The sequence below is a fragment of the Corvus cornix genome, chromosome 15 (genome assembly GCF_000738735.6).
Source record: "Corvus cornix cornix isolate S_Up_H32 chromosome 15, ASM73873v5, whole genome shotgun sequence".
Lineage (NCBI taxonomy): Eukaryota > Metazoa > Chordata > Aves > Passeriformes > Corvidae > Corvus > Corvus cornix.
The window spans coordinates 4,579,351-4,595,088 of NC_046345.1; the positions used below are offsets into that span (position 1 = coordinate 4,579,351).

The 15,738-nt window shown below is 60.4% G+C and overlaps 2 protein-coding genes and 1 long non-coding RNA gene across 6 annotated transcripts in view; 2 read left to right on the forward strand and 1 right to left on the reverse strand.

Moving 5' to 3' along the window:
- Positions 1 to 186: 186 nt before the first annotated feature.
- LOC104688653 (sodium-dependent serotonin transporter-like) lies at positions 187 to 8,629 on the reverse strand. 2 transcript variants are annotated; one of them, XM_010398277.4, is made up of 13 exons: positions 7,376 to 8,629; positions 5,512 to 5,646; positions 5,202 to 5,421; positions 4,922 to 5,060; positions 4,599 to 4,733; positions 3,850 to 3,953; positions 3,479 to 3,606; positions 3,273 to 3,385; positions 2,917 to 3,048; positions 2,732 to 2,831; positions 2,412 to 2,512; positions 899 to 1,066; positions 187 to 678 (listed from the first exon to the last, which is right to left on the reverse strand). In XM_010398277.4, the coding sequence occupies exons 1-13, from the start codon at positions 7,461 to 7,463 to the stop codon at positions 598 to 600; spliced, it is 1,644 nt and encodes a 547-aa protein (XP_010396579.3). In that variant the 5' UTR covers positions 7,464 to 8,629; the 3' UTR covers positions 187 to 597. The 2 variants fall into 2 exon arrangements, with proteins under 2 accessions (XP_010396579.3, XP_019140803.2); XM_019285258.3 differs by lacking the exons at positions 187 to 678; positions 899 to 1,066 and having other exon boundaries at positions 1,746 to 2,512.
- On the forward strand, positions 595 to 5,034 carry LOC120410875. Its single transcript, XR_005603210.1, has 3 exons — positions 595 to 1,006; positions 3,224 to 3,645; positions 4,952 to 5,034. It is a non-coding gene; the product is annotated as an uncharacterized LOC120410875 (long non-coding RNA).
- Positions 8,630 to 12,587: 3,958 nt separating the features above from the next.
- SGSM1 (small G protein signaling modulator 1) overlaps positions 12,588 to 15,738 on the forward strand; it is a 33,338-nt gene continuing 30,187 nt past the window's right edge. For 2 of the 3 annotated variants that reach the window (XM_039561076.1, XM_039561078.1), the window contains exons 1-2: positions 12,588 to 12,621; positions 12,716 to 12,759. In XM_039561076.1, the coding sequence (XP_039417010.1) occupies positions 12,603 to 12,621; positions 12,716 to 12,759 (63 nt within the window). In that variant the 5' untranslated portion in view covers positions 12,588 to 12,602. Of the gene's footprint in view, positions 12,622 to 12,715; positions 12,760 to 13,375; positions 13,737 to 15,738 lie in introns of those variants that run through there. The other variant, XM_039561077.1, reaches the window with a different exon arrangement.

The following is a 15,738-nucleotide window of genomic DNA, read 5'->3' on the forward strand; positions in this document are numbered from 1 at the left end:
GGCACCGACCTGCCCGGCTTCGGCAGCATCTGGGACCCACCCCTGGGCTCGGGCAGTTCCTCCGACAGATTTTGGATCTTTGTAGCAGGACAAGGAGTGTCTGGACAGCGCCAGCCCCCCCGTGTTCCCCAGCCCAGCCCGAGCTCTGAGCCACGCACGGCGCTCTATGAACACAGCACGGCGAGCTCCGGCTCCTCTCCCTGCCCTCATCTCCGAGCATCGGCATCAGCTTTATTTTCCAAAGACTCACGGCACAGCTACAGACATGCACTGCTCGCACCCGCGGGGCTGCACGGGGCGGGGGACAATTCCTCCGTCCGCTCCTGGAGCTGCTGGAGTTCTCCTCCAACCCCGGGCGTTTGTCCCCTTGCCTTCCAGAGCCCACCGGCCCCAGCGGTGGGTCCCGTTCTCCCTGCTGCGGGCCGCAGGTTCTGCAGCCAGCAGCGAGAACGGGCTCTGCTCCGCCAGGACGGTGCCGCTTCCACGGGGATGCTCGTGGAGATGCAAGAGCCGGTTCGTGATTAGGAGGGCGATGGTGGCTGCCCCATCGCTGTGCCAAGGAGGGAGCCAGAGCAGTCTCCGTGTCCCCCGGCCGTGCTACAGGACGGGGGCCATGCCCACCCCCTCTGCCTGGGGGGCTCGCGTGGTCTTCTCGGGCCGAATGCAGATGGCGAGGCGCTGAGGGAGAGACAAACACGGGGCGTTTCCTTCCTGCCATGGAGCCACGCTCCTCTGAGCTCTTCCCAGGCAGCTCTCCCGGTGGGATTTAATTGCCACGCGAGCAAAGAGGCTGAGGATGCATCAACCACCTGCCCAGTTCCCCAGCCCCAGCCTCGGGCTGACCCCTGCCCATCCCAGCCTACCCAGGAGCCATGGGATTGTCCATCCTGCTCCTGACCTGCTTGAGCGACCCCGGTGTCCAGACAAGCTTGTACACCATGTAGAGGGGGATGCAGATGAAGGACGATGCTCCGATGAGGAATCCCACCGAGATGCTCCACTCAGGGTACTGGTAGTCAAAGAGGGTCAGGGGTGGCTGGTCCAGGAGGGAGCTGATGACTATGAACTGTAACGAGCAGAGCCATCAGGGGCCTCGAGTCCTGTGAGCAGTTTGGGCCCCTCTCACCAAGACAGACACTGAGGAGCATGTCCAGAGAATGGAACAGAGCTGGGGGAGGGTCTGGAGTAGCAAGAGTGGCTGAGGGAGCTGAAGGGGCTCAGCCTGGAGAAAAGGAGGCTCAGGGGGGACCTTGTGGCTCTGCACAACTCCCTGACAGGAGGGGGCAGCCAGAGGAGGTCGGGCTCTGCTCCCAGGGAACAGGGACAGGAAAGAGGAAATGGCCTCAAGTTGTGCCAGGTTAGGTTGGACATCAGGGAAAATTTCCTCACCAAAAGGGCTGTCCAGCCCTGGCACAGCTGCCCAGGGCAGCGGTGGAGTCTCCATCCCTGGAGGGATTTAACAGATGTGTAGATGTGGCCCTTGAGGATATGGGTTAGTGGTGGCCTTGGCAGTGCTGGGTAATGCTTGAACTCTTTGATCCTAGAGGGCTTTTCCAACCTAAATAATTCTCTGATCTCCCCAGCCCTGGCACTGACGGCAGCTCATCCCGCAGGTTATCAGGGCACAGGGATAGAACAAGGTGATCTTTAAGGTCCCTTCCCACCCAAACCATGCTGTGATTCCATGATTTTATGCCCACCATCCAAGTCCTGCTGCTCCCCCTGTTCTCCCAAATCCCAGCCAGTGTGGATATCACAGGGACATCTCCCAGGCTGGGTGAGGGCTGGGGGCCTCTGTCTAACAAGCGCCGTGAGCCGGTGGCCTGCGAGGGCTGCGCAGCCCTGTGCTGAAACAAAACCGTTCGCTTTGATGATAATGCTCCTCTCTTTAATAACCAGGGCAAAGCGCTTAGAGCCATAATTAATCCTCACAAGGCCTCTTCTCCTGCAGATCCAGTGAGATTAGACCCCTCTGCCGACAGCAGCCTTTGAAGTGCCGTGGGAGCTGGCATTTCAAAGGGACGGATCCAGCCCGGCGCACGGGAGATGGACCCGTGGCCGGCCCTGCCAGGGGTGCTGTGTGCTGGGAGGATGAGACAAAGCTGCACTTGCAGCCAGCTTTGCCCAGGAGCTGTGGAAAAAGCTGGAAAATGTATTTCCAGCTCCCTTTCTCGGTGAGGTCCTCGGGCTGTGGGCAGTGTGGCAGTGCCCACGGCTGGAGCAGCAGCACAGGGAGGGCTAGCATGAGGTCCCACAGCCCTGTCCACTCTCCTGGCAGCTTGGTCACCTCGTGTGAGTGAGAGGGGAGTGGCTGTGGCACAGGGGGCTGGGCAGCAGAGGGGAGTGGCTGTCCTGCAGGGTGTCCAGAGGGACAGCGATGACTTGTCCATAATTTGGCCATGGATACTCACTGCCAGCAAGGCTGGGCTGATGGCGACCCAGCACAGCTTCCAGAAGAGCCCCGGGGTAAAGCCCAGCATGGCTTTGACATCGTGGGAGAACCTTTGGATCCCTGCCAGAGGAGAGAGCCCTCACAGCCCCGGGATCCCGCTGGGGACGTGGGCGCAGGGATGTCCACATGGACACTGCGCCCTCCATTCCCATCCCAGCCTGGCCAGGAGCCACGTGCGGGCTTGTGCCCCTCAGTGCCTGGGATTTACTCACCTGTGCAAGGTCACACACCCATGCAGGTGCCCACGGGATGTTTTCCATGCCAGAGGCAGTTTCTTACCATAAAACCAGGAGACAGCGATGGTTTCCAGGAGCACCACTGCCAGGATGGAGCAGCCGGCACCGAACTCCTCCAGCAACTTCACCACGTAGGCTCCCCCCTGGAGCAGCACGAGAAGGGGGAGGCTGCAGACCCCACGGGGGTGAAGGAGTGGGGTGTGGGGGGCCAGTGCCAGTGGAACTCACATAGGTGAGGGTGCTGAGGGAGCCCAGGAGACAGACTGTGATGAGGCCGAGGACAAAGAGCTCCCGTCGCCCTGCCAGGACCTGGGGGTACTCGTCCATCACGGCCGTGATCACGGCCTCCAAGCCCCCAAACTGCAAAGGAAACGTGGGGTGGGGAAATGGGACATGGGGACAGTCCTGCTCTCCAAGAAAACCCGCAGGGCAGAGGGGGGATGTCCCATCCCATCCCATCCCATCCCATCCCATCCCATCCCATCCCATCCCCACCTTCCTGAGGCCGTAACTCCCCTTGTCTCCCCACTATCAGCCATATCCTGGTCCCTGCTGGGGACACAGCTGGGCTGTCCTGCTCCTACCGTGCTGTCCAGCCCCAGGGTGATCATCATCAGGAAGAAAATGATGGCGAAGAAGGTGGACCCCACCATGTTGGCAATTGCTTCAGGGTAGGTGATGAAGAGGAGGCTGGGCCCTAGGAGGGAACACTGGCTTGGTTGGCTGTTCCCTGGCACAGCCCCGGGGGTGGGAATTCTCTTGGGGAAGAGGCTGCTGGAGGGAGGAGAACCTTTATCTCTGGCAACATCCTCCACCTCCACGTCCCTCATCTCGGCCATGTAGCCCAGCACGGTGAAGATGACGAAGCCCGAGAGGAAGCTGGTGAGGCAGTTCACGGCACTGGTGACGAGCGCGTCCCTGGAAGGCAGAAAAGAGGGAGAGACGCCCCCCTTCCAGGTCAGCCCTCACCCTGCTCCAGCTGCCCTGGCCTTCCCCCACTCCAGCTCCCTCTCCTGGCCCCTCACACCAAAACCATCAGTGAAATGGGGAAAGATGCTCAGCCTGCAGCCACGGGGCCCAGGAGCTGTTGGGGTGTGGCAGTGGGGCCCAGGAGCTGCCAGAAGGTGCCTCCACTGCAGCTGTGCCCACTGGCACCCTCACCGGTAGCAGTTATTGTGGAAATGGTTGTAACTGGCCAGAGCAAGGAGGACTCCAAATCCAGGGCCCAAGGAGAAGAAAATCTGTGCAGCAGCATCCACCCAAACCTGGAGGGAGAAACGACAGGAGGATGGGCAGGGCAGGGGGTCCTTGGGGCTGGGAGGGGGCTGAGAGGTTCCCCACAGAGTGCCCATGGACACCCCATGGCACGGGGATGGGGCTGTGCTGGCACATGTGTCCAGACCTCCTTTCCTGCCTGCCCTGTCCCCCCAGGAGATGTCCTGGGAGCCAGGGAGCTGCTGTGGGATGGAGTGAGCTCGTTTCCACCCTGGGGTCCGGCAGCAGCAGAACTAAGCAGTGTCACCCGTGCTCGCCCACGCTCGGAGCAGGGATGGATCGAGGGGAGCCCCGAGTCTGCAGTGCCCGCTCCTGCCCAGCGGGTTCAGTGCTGGCAGCACGGCCCTCATTACCTTTAATGAGAATTCTCAAGTGCTGCCTGGTAATTACCCACAGGAAGCCCACTGTCAGCCCAGGGGGGAGCACGGCACAAACAAAACCGGCCAGAATGAGATGGGTGATTCAATTATGGATTTACATTTCCAACAGCCTCTCCAGGGCACCTCGTTTCTGTGGGAACAAGGTCCCCATTGCCCTGTGGTGGGGCCAGACCCGTGGGCAGGGTTGGCTGGGTGTCCTGGGGAGGGCTCTGGGTGCTGCCACGCCCTGGGCAGGGGGTCCCACCACGCACTCACCGCGGTGCTCAGGAGTTTGCCCCAGTCTGGGCGCAGGTAGAAGACGACCCCTCTCCAGGCTCCAGGCAGGGTGGCCCCACGGATGAGCAGGATGAGCAGGACGACGTAGGGCAGCGTGGCTGTCACCCACACCACCTGAGGGGAGGCAGTGTCACCCCGTGGCACCACCGAGCACCCAACCCCCGTGTCGGGCTTACTTGGGGTGGGGGCAGGGGCTGGGGGGGAGGTGGCATTCCCTCTTCCACAGTCAGGTGAGTGGCAAGACCCCCAGCAGGTGATGGGTCCCTCCTGCCCTGGCAGGGCAGTGCTGGAGCCCTCCTCACCTTCCCAGAGGTTTTCACCCCTTTCCACAGGCTGAAGTAGACGATGGTGAAGATGAGGAAGAGGCAGAGGAGCAGCTGCCAGCGGATCCCCCCGATGTCGTACAGACCCCCGGATTTCTGGATCTCCAGGACCTTCCTCCTGCAGGGAGGGATCCCCACGGCCGGGAGCAGGCTCAGCCCCGGGCAGGCAGTCCATGAGCTCCTCAGGAGCATTCCCACCTGAGAGCCTGCTCCCAGTGCCCCCTCAGCTCAAACACACCATCCACAGCCGTGCACTTACGTGTAAAACTCCTCGGCGGGGGATCTGGAGAAGTTGGTCCAGGTCACGTTGCTCTTCCCGAAGTAGTTGGTGCAGTCAGGGGTGTTCCAGGGGTTGTCACAGCTCGCCCAGGGCAGGGTACCCGAGAAGGAGGAGTAGAAGTAGTAGAGAGCCCAGGCGATGATGGTGTTGTAGTAGAAGGAGACGTAGAGGCCGATGATGCAGATGGCAAAGCCGATGCCTGGGAAAAGCAGGATCAGGCTCAGCCCTGGGACACAGCTTTGGGGACTGGCTGGGGGTCACGGTGTCACCTGGGCTGGGGGTCTCTCACCTTTAAAGAGGGGGCAGATGCGCTTCCAGATGGGGATGGCACCTGTCCTGTGGAACTGCCCCAGGGCCAGCTCCATGTAGAAGAGGGGCACCCCCCCGAAAACAGCCATCAGCGTGTAGGGGATGAGGAAGGCTCCTGCAGGGTGGGGAGCACAGCAGGGTGACCGCCAGGCTGCCAGGGGACCATGGCATTGTCACCTCCTTCCCTCCTGCTGCTGCCCCAACAGGTTTGGATGTGTTTGTGAGAAGCTTTGGAAATTATCTGGTCAGAGGAGCTCAGAGATGTGAGACCCTGCTCGGTGTTCCAGCTTCCCAGCACAGCCCCGCTGGCACCCCATCCTTCACTAGGGAGGCACCATTTGGCCAGGATGGAACAAAGAGCCACACAAACCGTCGGGGCGCAGGGGAGGGGACACCCAGCACCCCTCAGGTCTAGAAGAGTTTTGGAGAAAATCCGAGTGAATATGCGCAGCCACCCCAAGACACATCATTAACGCTGTAATCTGCATTATTCATAACATCCTCGTTTTTACTGGGGCTACACTTGTACCCCATGGAGCTTTTGGAAGTGGAGCTGCTCTCCGAGTTCTGCTGGGATTAGTTAATTTAACCCCCCACGGCTCCTCCTTCTGACAGATGTGTGTGTGCTGTGGCATCCCCAGCACCCCAACATTCCCAGTATCCCCAAAATCCCCGAGCACCTCCAGCATCTCTGGTATCCCTAGCATTCCCACTATCCCCAATATCTCTGTCATCTCCAGTACCCCAAATATCCCCAGCACCCTCCTGCAGCCCCCCCATCAGCCTGGCAGGACTGGCCCAACAGGACCAAGTGTTTTCAGTGTTTTTCCTTCCAGGCAGAGCCTGGGCTCTGGGTGAGTCCAGTGCTGCCCATCCCAGTGTTCCCACTCCATGGGGCTGTGCTCCCCCAGAGCTGCTCCCTGAACTCCTCACCCTCCCGTGTGCGTGGGGCAGGTGGGAACCACCCACCCCAACCACGGCCACGCAGAGGGGCTCAGCTCTGCTCCCAATCCCACAGGAGCAACTCACAAATAACTGCGTTCCAACGTGGGCACCTGGGATCCACGGTTTTGCCTTGAGTATGGAACTAATTATCTCTTTCTAATTTTCCCAAGCAGTAGAGGATGTTCCCCGAAAGCTGACTTTGGCAATTAAATCTGCTGCGCTCTCCCAAACAGCACAAAATTCTCATCCCTCCTTTTTCATTTCCATGTGAGGGGGGCTTCCATCCTGCTCCATTCCCAGCAATTTATTTAGTTGTCATTTACTGAAGGTTTTTCCCTTCATGGTGTTTCTGTGTCTTCGCTTCCCATTGATCCCTCAAAGCCGGGGCTGCTCGTGGGGTCCAGCACTGCCAGCCAGGATCCACAGCAGGAGGGTGGGAGGCTCATGAGGGTGATTTTAAACCACAAACCATCCCAAAAGGCAGCTTCCCAGAGACCCGAGATCACGGAGTGTGTGAACCTCCCAGCCCAAATTTACGGACCTTAATCCTTTTTTGCAGTTTGGACCATGCTAATTTTCCCTTTGTGATCCTAGAGCTGCTAACGCACCCCTAACCCCACTGGGAAAGGAGGGAAAGACCAGGAAAGCAGGGAAAGACCCCAGGGAAGGAGGGTGGAGGGAGTGGAGGAGGATTTTGAATGAAGAAAGACACAAATAGAAAAGAGACAGATGTCAGGAGAAGTTGGGTCGGTCTCTAAACCACCCTGTCTGAAGTGGAGCAGCTGGAAACAAAGAAGGAAAAGAAAGAGTGAATTTTCCGAGGTGAAAGAGATGGAAAATGAGGAAAAAGGCACCTTTTCTCCAAAAGAAGACTTAAATTAACCCGGTGGTGTCCTTACCCCCTCCGTTCTGGTAGCAGATGTAAGGGAACCGCCAGACGTTGCCCAGATCGACGGCGAATCCGATGACGGAGAGGAGGAAATCCATCTTTTTGCTCCACTTGTCCCTGGGGTGGGCGCGGGGGTTCGGGGCGCGGGGCTGGCGGGGGGACCCAGGCAGGGTTGCTCTGCCATCCTTCCACCCCGGCAAATCCTGCAGGATTCAGGCTGAGTAACTTGGGGCCGGGAAGGATTTTTCTGTTGCTGATGACAGATCCGAGGAGGGGAGGGTCAGGCTGTCTGCGCTTCCCCACCTCCCGCTGGAAACCCACGGCACGGAGAGCAGCCGGCAGGGAAACCAGAGCCATGCTCTGATCAAAGGCAGCAGGGGAGAGCAGCCCCTGAGCGTGGGGACCAGCCTGACCCTGCAGGGACCGGCGTCATCCCACGAGGACCAGCCTGACCCTGCAGGCACTGGCATCACCTCACGGGGACCGAGCTCACCCCGTGGGGACCAGCCTCACCTTGTGTGGATGAACATCACCCCGTGGGTCCCACCCAGGGGAGGGGATTCCAACTCAGTTTTGGGGCTGAGGTGGTAAAATGGGACCTATTTCTCTCTCCGTGGTGTGTTTTGCTAAGGAGGTGATGCTCATGCTTGCAGGGGAAACTGGGGAATCATGGAGTGGTTTGGGTTGGAAGGGACCTTTAAAGGTCATCTCATCCATCTGGGCTCGACGGGTCTCTCTGGGGTGTGAGTTGCTGGGAATAAGCCACATGAAAGGGAAATAACTTTCGCCGCTGAGCTGTGACCAGGAGGGGATGGCAGTGTCCCCAAAGCCACCACTCTGCCCTGTGAGAGTTTAACAGCAAAATTCATTGTTGTGAAACGCGCCTGTGCAGGGCTTGCACAGACCCGGGGTCACCGGCTTCTCCCGGGACTCTGGGGACCTCCAGCCCCGGCTTTCACAGCCTTTCCCATCTGTAATTAAAAGAAACTACAGGAGAGATGGAGCCGGAGCTGCGACTGCAGGGCCTTGGTGAGCGGGTTGCTGTGACGACGTGACGCAGCTGCCCGGCACGGGAAGCCTCTGGACACTGTTAATCCCTCAGGAACACACACGGAGACCCGTTAGAAACCTCCAGTTAAAAGCACTTTTTAGATTTTTTTTGTTGTGTCTGGCCCTGGCTGCTTGGGCTGTCATAGAATGGAGTCACAGGCTCGTGGAATCGTTTAGGTTGGAAAAACCTAAAAGTGGGTCCAGTCCTGTCAGTCCCTGCACAGGGTGGGCTGAGCTCCACGGGCTTCTCCTTCTCTGCTATGGAACCTGAAATTATTGTTGCTTTAACATGAAATTATTGTTCTTTGAACACCTCTCCTGTGAAATACAGCAGTTTTCCGCTGGTGGGGTTACGAGGGGAGATGAGGATTTCCCCCGCGCGAAGGGGTTGGGTGGGAGGGGCTCAGGGTGGTCTCCCCCCTGCGCTGGGGGAGAGCGAGCGGAGATGGGGGGGTCCCGGCAGAGCCCCTCCATCAGTCCCCGCTCCTGAGCCCGGTGTGGCTCCCCCCGAGCCCAGCCCCAGCTCACAGGTGAGGGACAGTTAATCTGCTGTGGTTTATCCGGGATTTGTGTCACTCCTGGCACTTTCCAGCGCCGTGGATTCCCGTCCTTCAGCGCGGGAGTGGAGATGAAAGCCCAGGCTCTGGGGCCGCCCTTGCCCCGGGATTTGGGATGAAGGTGAGCGTGCCGGGGGCAGCGGGGTTTAACCCCCTGACCAAGGACCATCGCGAGGCATAAATAACAGAACTGAGGCAGCTGGTGCCATAGCAACTGTGAAAAATAGTAGATAATAGATACCAGCCCTTTCTCTGCTGCTGCCCCTTCTTTTCTCCGAGGGGTTTGCGTGGAATGGCTCGGTGGGACCTCCCTGTGCCCACGTCCTGCCCCTGCTCAGGAGGGCTCGGCAGATGGGCTCAGGCACTGCCAGGGGTCTCAGGGGTCTGTGGGGTCTGCGGGAAGCAGGGACAGCCCCCAGCATCCCTCGAGCACCGGACAGAGACGCCTTTCCCAGCGTGAAGCAGCGGCTGTGCAAACTCCGGCATCTGTTTAAAACTAAGCTCCTTTCTCTCCTGAAGAGCCTCTTGTTCCCCAGGCTGGGGCAGAGCTGGGCCTGCCGGACCGTCCACGGCAGGGCTTTGCAGCGGAGGGATGCGCACGCTGCTGCCCGGGAGCTCCCTGTGCTCAGGCACGGACCGGGCTCCGGTTCGCAGGTGGGTGCCCCGCTCCACCTGCTCGGTTCAGTGCCTCCATCCCCGACCGATCCCCCCGGGAGCTCGCTGGGGAACGAGCCGTGAATGCTCCCGGTGCTCCCGTCCCGCTGCCCCCTCTCCCTGCGCCGCTGCCCCTCCGCTCATGCGGCTGCGGCTCCTCCGGCAGAGGGTCGGGGCCGCGCTGTCAAATCGATGAGGGGAGAGCTTTGAAATCTCCGCTTGTTTTTAGAAGCTGCAAGGTGGAAAGAGCTGCTGGAGATGGGGAGGGCAGGGGGAGAGGTGTCTTGGGGAGATCGTGGAATGGTTTGGGTTGGAAGGGACCTTAAAACTCATCGCGTTCCACCCCCTGCCAAGGAAAGGGACACCTTCCGCTAGCCCAGGTTGCTCCAAGCCCTGTCCAACCTGGCCTTGGGCACTTCCAGGGATGGAGAAGCCCAGCTCCTCTGGGCACCCTGTGCCAGGGCCTCAGCACCCTCACAGGGAAGAATTCCTTGCCAATATCCTGTTTTTACACCTGTGACATCGCGGTCAGGGACGGTCTGTGCGCTGCTTCATCCGTTTATTTCTGCTTTTTCCTGTTATTCTATTTCTTCAAAGCACCAATCACTTCAGATTGAAACCGCAGAGTTTAAATCCAGCCCAAATCAGATTTAAATTTGAATATCCAGCGACTTGGAAGTTGTTTCCAAACACCACGATGACTTGATTAGCAGAATGCTTTTATCCCACCTTCTCATCCGTGCAGGGAAATGCAGGGGAGTGAATTGTGGTCTTAAAACAACTATCCTGTTTAAGCCGCAGAGGCAGCAGTGGGAAGTTTAATTTAATTAGCGTGATACTCAGAGATGTAACTTAATCACATTAAGTATAGATCAACGTGCTCTCATTTAAGATCTCCAGGCTCCAGAAAACAGGGGCCAGTCGTCTCCCACCTGTCTTTAATCCAGGGAGAAGCAGAATTTTCCAATGAAGGGGAACCAGCTTGGGGAGAGCTTGTCCCTGTGCTTCTTTCAGACGATTTTCCCCCAAAGGTTCTGGGACCCGTGTGGTCCGGCAATCACATTCCCCCAAGGTGCAGCTCAGTTACGTTCGTGTTGCCACCACCTCTGCTAACAGGTATTTAACAAGCAAATAAACAGCGAGAAGCAGAGTACACGGAAATAAGTTTTCCTCTACAACCGATATGGCCCAGGCCTCCTCCTGGTCCCTGGAAGGTACAAAAGGGACCGAATTCGGACTAATTCCGAGCCCAGAGCTCCCTCCTGTTCTCCTGCCAGCCTGGGTAGTGGAGGGAACCATGATTACGGTCCCTGCTGTCCTTAGGGTCACCGAGCAGGAGCCTGGCAGGAAAAGCTCCGAGGCAGAGAGGATGCAGCCCAGCTCTGGGGTCACTCTGGGGGGCTGGCGGTGTCCCTGCTGCCCATGCCGGGATTGAGTCCCGACGGCAGCGGGGCCAGGCGGGGCCGTGCCGGTGGCGGCCGTGCAGCACGGCCGGGCAACGCTGCCCTCGCAGTAACGCGGTTTGTAGTTATTGGAAACTGGACTGCGGAGGAGCCAGGATGCTGTTTCTATGGAAATGTCCTGGAACAGTAAACGAGGGAAGAGGAAAACAGAAGAGATGTTAATGGAGCTGCAGGCAGGGCGCTCTCCGAGGGGCTGCGGTGTTGTGATTTTGAGAGGAGGCAATGGGGGTCTCCGGTCGCTGTCACCTTCCCGCTGTGCTGGAGCTCACCGGAGCGGGCCTGGATGGCTCAGGCCTGAAAGGACGTGGTTGCTTCGTCCCTGTGAGGGACCTCCAGAGCCCTGAACCCCTGTCCGAGGCCAGACAGTGCCCCAGCGATCCCCGTGTGCGGGGACACCTCCAGGGCTCTCCCCGTCCCGTGTCACCCAGCCCCGCGGCCGCCGTCCCCGGGCACCTCGGGGCTGGGTCGGGGGTGCAGGGACCTGGCTGGGGGAACGGGGATCAGCTATGGGGGGGGGGGGGGGGGGGGGTTGGTCGCGACCCCGGGAGCTGGGGCACGGCTGTGATCCCACCGTGGCACTGGTCCCGGTTGAGACCCTGCGGGAGCACCGGTCCGGACCCAGTCGCCCTGCCGGGGGTGCCACTGTCGGGAGCGCCGAGGTTGCCGGCGGTGCCGGGGATAGGGGGCACGCCGTGGGTGCCGGGGCTGCGGATGGCGGGCGTACCCGGGCTGCCGGTGCCGGGGGTACCGGTGCTGGGGGTGGCCGGGGGTGCCGATGCCGGGGCTGCCGGGGGTGCCGGTGCCGGGGATGCCGGTGCCGGGGGTGCCCGGGGGTGCCGGTGCCGGGGGTGCCGGTGCTGGGGGTACCGGTGCTGAGGGTGCCGGTGCTGGGGGTGCCGGTGCTGGGGGTGCCGATGCCGGGGGTGTCGGTGCTGGGGGTGCCGGTGCTGAGGGTGCCGGGGCTGCCGGTGCCGGGGATGCCGGTGCCGGGGGTGCCCGGGGGTACCGGTGCCGGGGGTGCCGGTGCCGGGGGTGCCGATGCCGGGGGTGCCGGTGCTGGGGGTGCCGATGCCGGGGGTGTCGGTGCTGGGGGTGCCGGTGCTGAGGGTGCCGGGGGTGCCGGTGCCGGGGATGCCGGTGCCGGGGTGCCCGGGGGTACCGGTGCCGGGGGTGCCCGGGGGTACCGGTGCCGGGGGTACCGGTGCCGGGGGTGCCGGTGCTGGGGGTACCGGTGCTGAGGGTACCGGTGCTGGGGGTGCCGATGCCGGGGGTGCCGATGCCGGGGTGCCGGTGCTGGGGGTGCCGGTGCTGGGGTGCCGGGGGTGCCCGGGGGTACCGGTGCCGGGGGTGCCGGTGCCGGGGGTGCCCGGGGGTACCGGTGCCCGGGGGTACCGGTGCCGGTCGCGGATTGGCGGCGGCGGCGGCCCCTCCCCGGCGGGGCGGGGGGCGGTGCGGCCCGGCGGGCCCGGCCCGGTGCCCGGCAGTCTGCGGGCGCTGCGGAGCGAGCGCGGCCATGGCGGCGGCCCCGGCGGGTACGGCGGGCGGGGACCGCGACCGGGGACCGGGACTGGGGGTGGCGGGGCAGGGCCGCACTAATGGGTCTCTTCTCCCCCCTTCTCCCCGCAGAAGCGGAGACCCGGCAGCGGCTGCTGCGCACCGTCAAGAAGGAGGTGGGTGCGGGACCCCCGGGAGCAGCCCCGGCCCGGTGCCCGCGGGGAGCGGCGGCTGCGGCGGATTCTGCCCGGGGGGAGCCCCGGGCCCGCTCGCCCGTGGCATCCGCTGGCTCCGGCTGCTGCTACCGCGGGTTTAAGAGCCCCCAAAGAAACCAGCCCGGAGCGGGGCCGAGAGCCCTCCCGGCCGAGAGCCCACCCGGGCGCGGTTGCGGGTCCCGGGGGGGCGGAGGAGCATCCCTGCAGCGCCAGTGCCCGGCATCCCAGCGCCCCGCATCCTTGGAAAATCGCCTCTGGCTGGGGGCAGAGCACACCACAACTTGGGATTTTCCGCAGGGAAAAAGGGGCGACTCCCGGTGCTGCATCCTTCCCTTGGGAGCGGGGATGGGACGAGCCCTCCCGCAGCACGGCGCTCCTTGGCAGGGCGGGGGGCAGCGGGTGCTGGGGACCCCGGGCAGGAAAAGGGGGGGCCCAAATATGTGTGGCCAGTGCAGGGTGATGGCGTTCTCGCTCTGCTTCCTCTTCTCAGGCATCTTTAACTCTATTAGTTTGTACGGTGTTTTATGTTGAGCTGCCTCGAGCTCCGTGTTTATCCCGTGTGTTACACCTGAGTAGACGGTCCATCGAGTCACGGAGCTGAGTCGTGCCGGGTGGTGAAGCGCTGGGTCACCGGGAGCTGCTGTCCTGTCCTACCCACGCTCTGTCCCTGCAGGTCACCTCCCGGGATGTCGGAGGGTGTGGGGGGATGTGTGGTGTTTTGTTTCTGCTCTTACGAGCATCTCGCTATCCAGTTTACAGGCTCCCGGGGAATGGAAGACACTGCTTGGAGTCGGGAGAAGCAGACCCGTGGGTGGTGGGTCTGGGGAGGGTGACTGCGCTGCCCATCCAGACCACTTCCCACCCTTAATGCTGTGCCGGGTGTGGTGCTAAGGAATACCACTGGTTGCCTCAGCAACAGCTATTAAACCAGGAAAAGGGTATGACATTTATTTAGCGTTGTGGATAGAGCTGCTATCTCATTATTACTGTCTGTGGCAGCTCCTGAGTGCAGAGACGGCTGCTGCAGGGTGGGAGCCAGGGCTGCTGCCGGCCCGGAGCTTCCCCCAGAGCCTCTGCCGTGCTGGCCCTCAGTGCCCGGCTTTGCTCCCTCCTGGGGCCGTGTGCTGGGGGAAAGTGGAGCTGGTACCTCCGGGAGCAGAGCTGCGGTTGTGCCGTGCCCTTCTGCTGGCTTTTGGGGAGATAATGTGGGTTTGGTGAATGCGAATAAAGCCTGAGGGAGGAAAGGGGTGCACGGGGGAAGCCCTCCTGCCCTGGTGAAGTGCCACCATGGTGCTGTGACCTGGGTGTTTGGCACGCTCCAGGACCTCTCCAGCAGCCCCTTAGAGCTGACACAGAGCAGAGGCTTTGTCTTGGTGGTCCCATTGTTCGGGATGTTGGTGTGGATGTGGGTTCCCTGCCTGTGCAGATACCAGGTGGTTGCCATTCCCTTAGGATTTGCCTTCCATGTGCCCTTCCACTCCCGCTGGAAGCTCTGAGCCTGGACAGGGGTTGGGTCCAGCAAGGGGGCTGTGGGTGCACAGCCACACAGGTGGGGGAATTCCATAGAGGACCTGTGCTCTCCACCTGGGCTTTGCTCTGGTGGGAATTAAAAACCTTGGGAAACGTGATCCTGTAGGTTGTGGAGTTAATTATTTAGTGCCATCCCTGAGACTGGAAGCAGGTGGGCATTCTTGTGCCTGTTGCTCCCTGCTCTTTAGGCCTGCTTTGCTCATGCTTTTGGTTTTCCTTCCTTTTCTAGGCTGACCTCAGGTTGAGTCAGGAGCTTGTGCAGACTGCAAGGAGCAGTAGAAAGGGCCAGAAATCTCCTGGGTTTTTTTCCCCACTCCCAGGTTTTTAACCTTTCTCAAACCTGTATTATTCTCATTTCATGAGACCACGCCTGGTTTTGCTCCAGCCAGGGCTCTGTGTGAGCTGCCAGGGCCCTCGGTGCAGGTGAGCCCAGCTGAGAGCAGGGACAGCCAGGGCTGTCCTTGGGGAGCTGTGGCACATCTGTCACCCAGGGCCATAACTGAGCGAGGCAAACACTGGGAGGAAGGTCTGATCCGAGCAGGGACAGAAACAGTAAACTGGAATTAGCCAGGGCACTGAGCAGCCCTCAGTATTTGGCTGTTGCCATGGTTAAGGCACTGGATTCTGGAGAAGTCCTGTGCTGCAGTGGATGTGCAGGGTGAGATGAGCTGTGTTATCTGTCACCATCTTCTTCCTCCCCCCTGCCCCGTATGGTCATAATAAATCAAACCAACCCTGGAAGCTGCAAAATGGACTGTTTGTCAGCAGGCTGCAAGGGAAGGAGTGAGGTCTGACACAGGAGGCATCTTGTGTCCTGTTGTGCAGGGTAAGCAGCATGACCAACATTTTCTGATTTTTTTCAGAGCTTTTATCAGATGGAATGAGCCTTCTTTACAAACCCAGAGCCTGAAATACCCAGGTTTGGTGTTTCCAACTAGAAGTACTCCCCTTCCAAACTGTGCTCCTCCCCTTCTTTTACAAGTTTGGTTTTTAATAGAGGAGAATCCTCAGGTGTTTTTAGCTCCCTCCAGGCAGCCTCACGGCACAGAGGGAGGGAAGCAGGTGTTACCTGTGCAATCCACCTGCACACGTGTCCCTGGAGCGTGAGCTGAGTGAAAAGCTGAACAGTGTATGAAAGCAAACAGTCATCTTGGTCGTTCTTCTGCAAAAACTTAGTTTATGTTTAACTTGCCACTCAGGAGGCAGCTCTGAGTCTTTGTTCCTCAGTAGCTATCAAACCTGGATTGAACATTTTGCTGCCTGCTCTTAGAGTTCTTTTAGAAATTGGGGTTGGCCACAGCCTGCTTGTCTTCTACCAGATATATTGTTTGTTTTTCAGTAGCTGGAATGGTTGTCACTGTGTGGCTGTTGACTAATTCCTTCATCATGTGTCATGGGAACAACAGTCAG

What these genes read in the sequence shown, in the direction of transcription:
- LOC104688653 (XM_019285258.3), bottom strand. Translation starts at nt 7,463, where the DNA reads ATGGATTTCCTCCTCTCCGTCATCGGATTCGCCGTCGATCTGGGCAAC. An exon ending in CATCTGCCCCCTCTTTAAAG is followed by an intron (nt 5,422 to 5,511) that starts GTGAGAGACCCC and finishes TGCTTTTCCCAG; the next exon opens with GCATCGGCTTTGCCATCTGC. An exon ending in CCCTCAGCACCCTCACCTAT is followed by an intron (nt 2,832 to 2,916) that starts GTGAGTTCCACT and finishes GTGCTGCTCCAG; the next exon opens with GGGGGAGCCTACGTGGTGAA.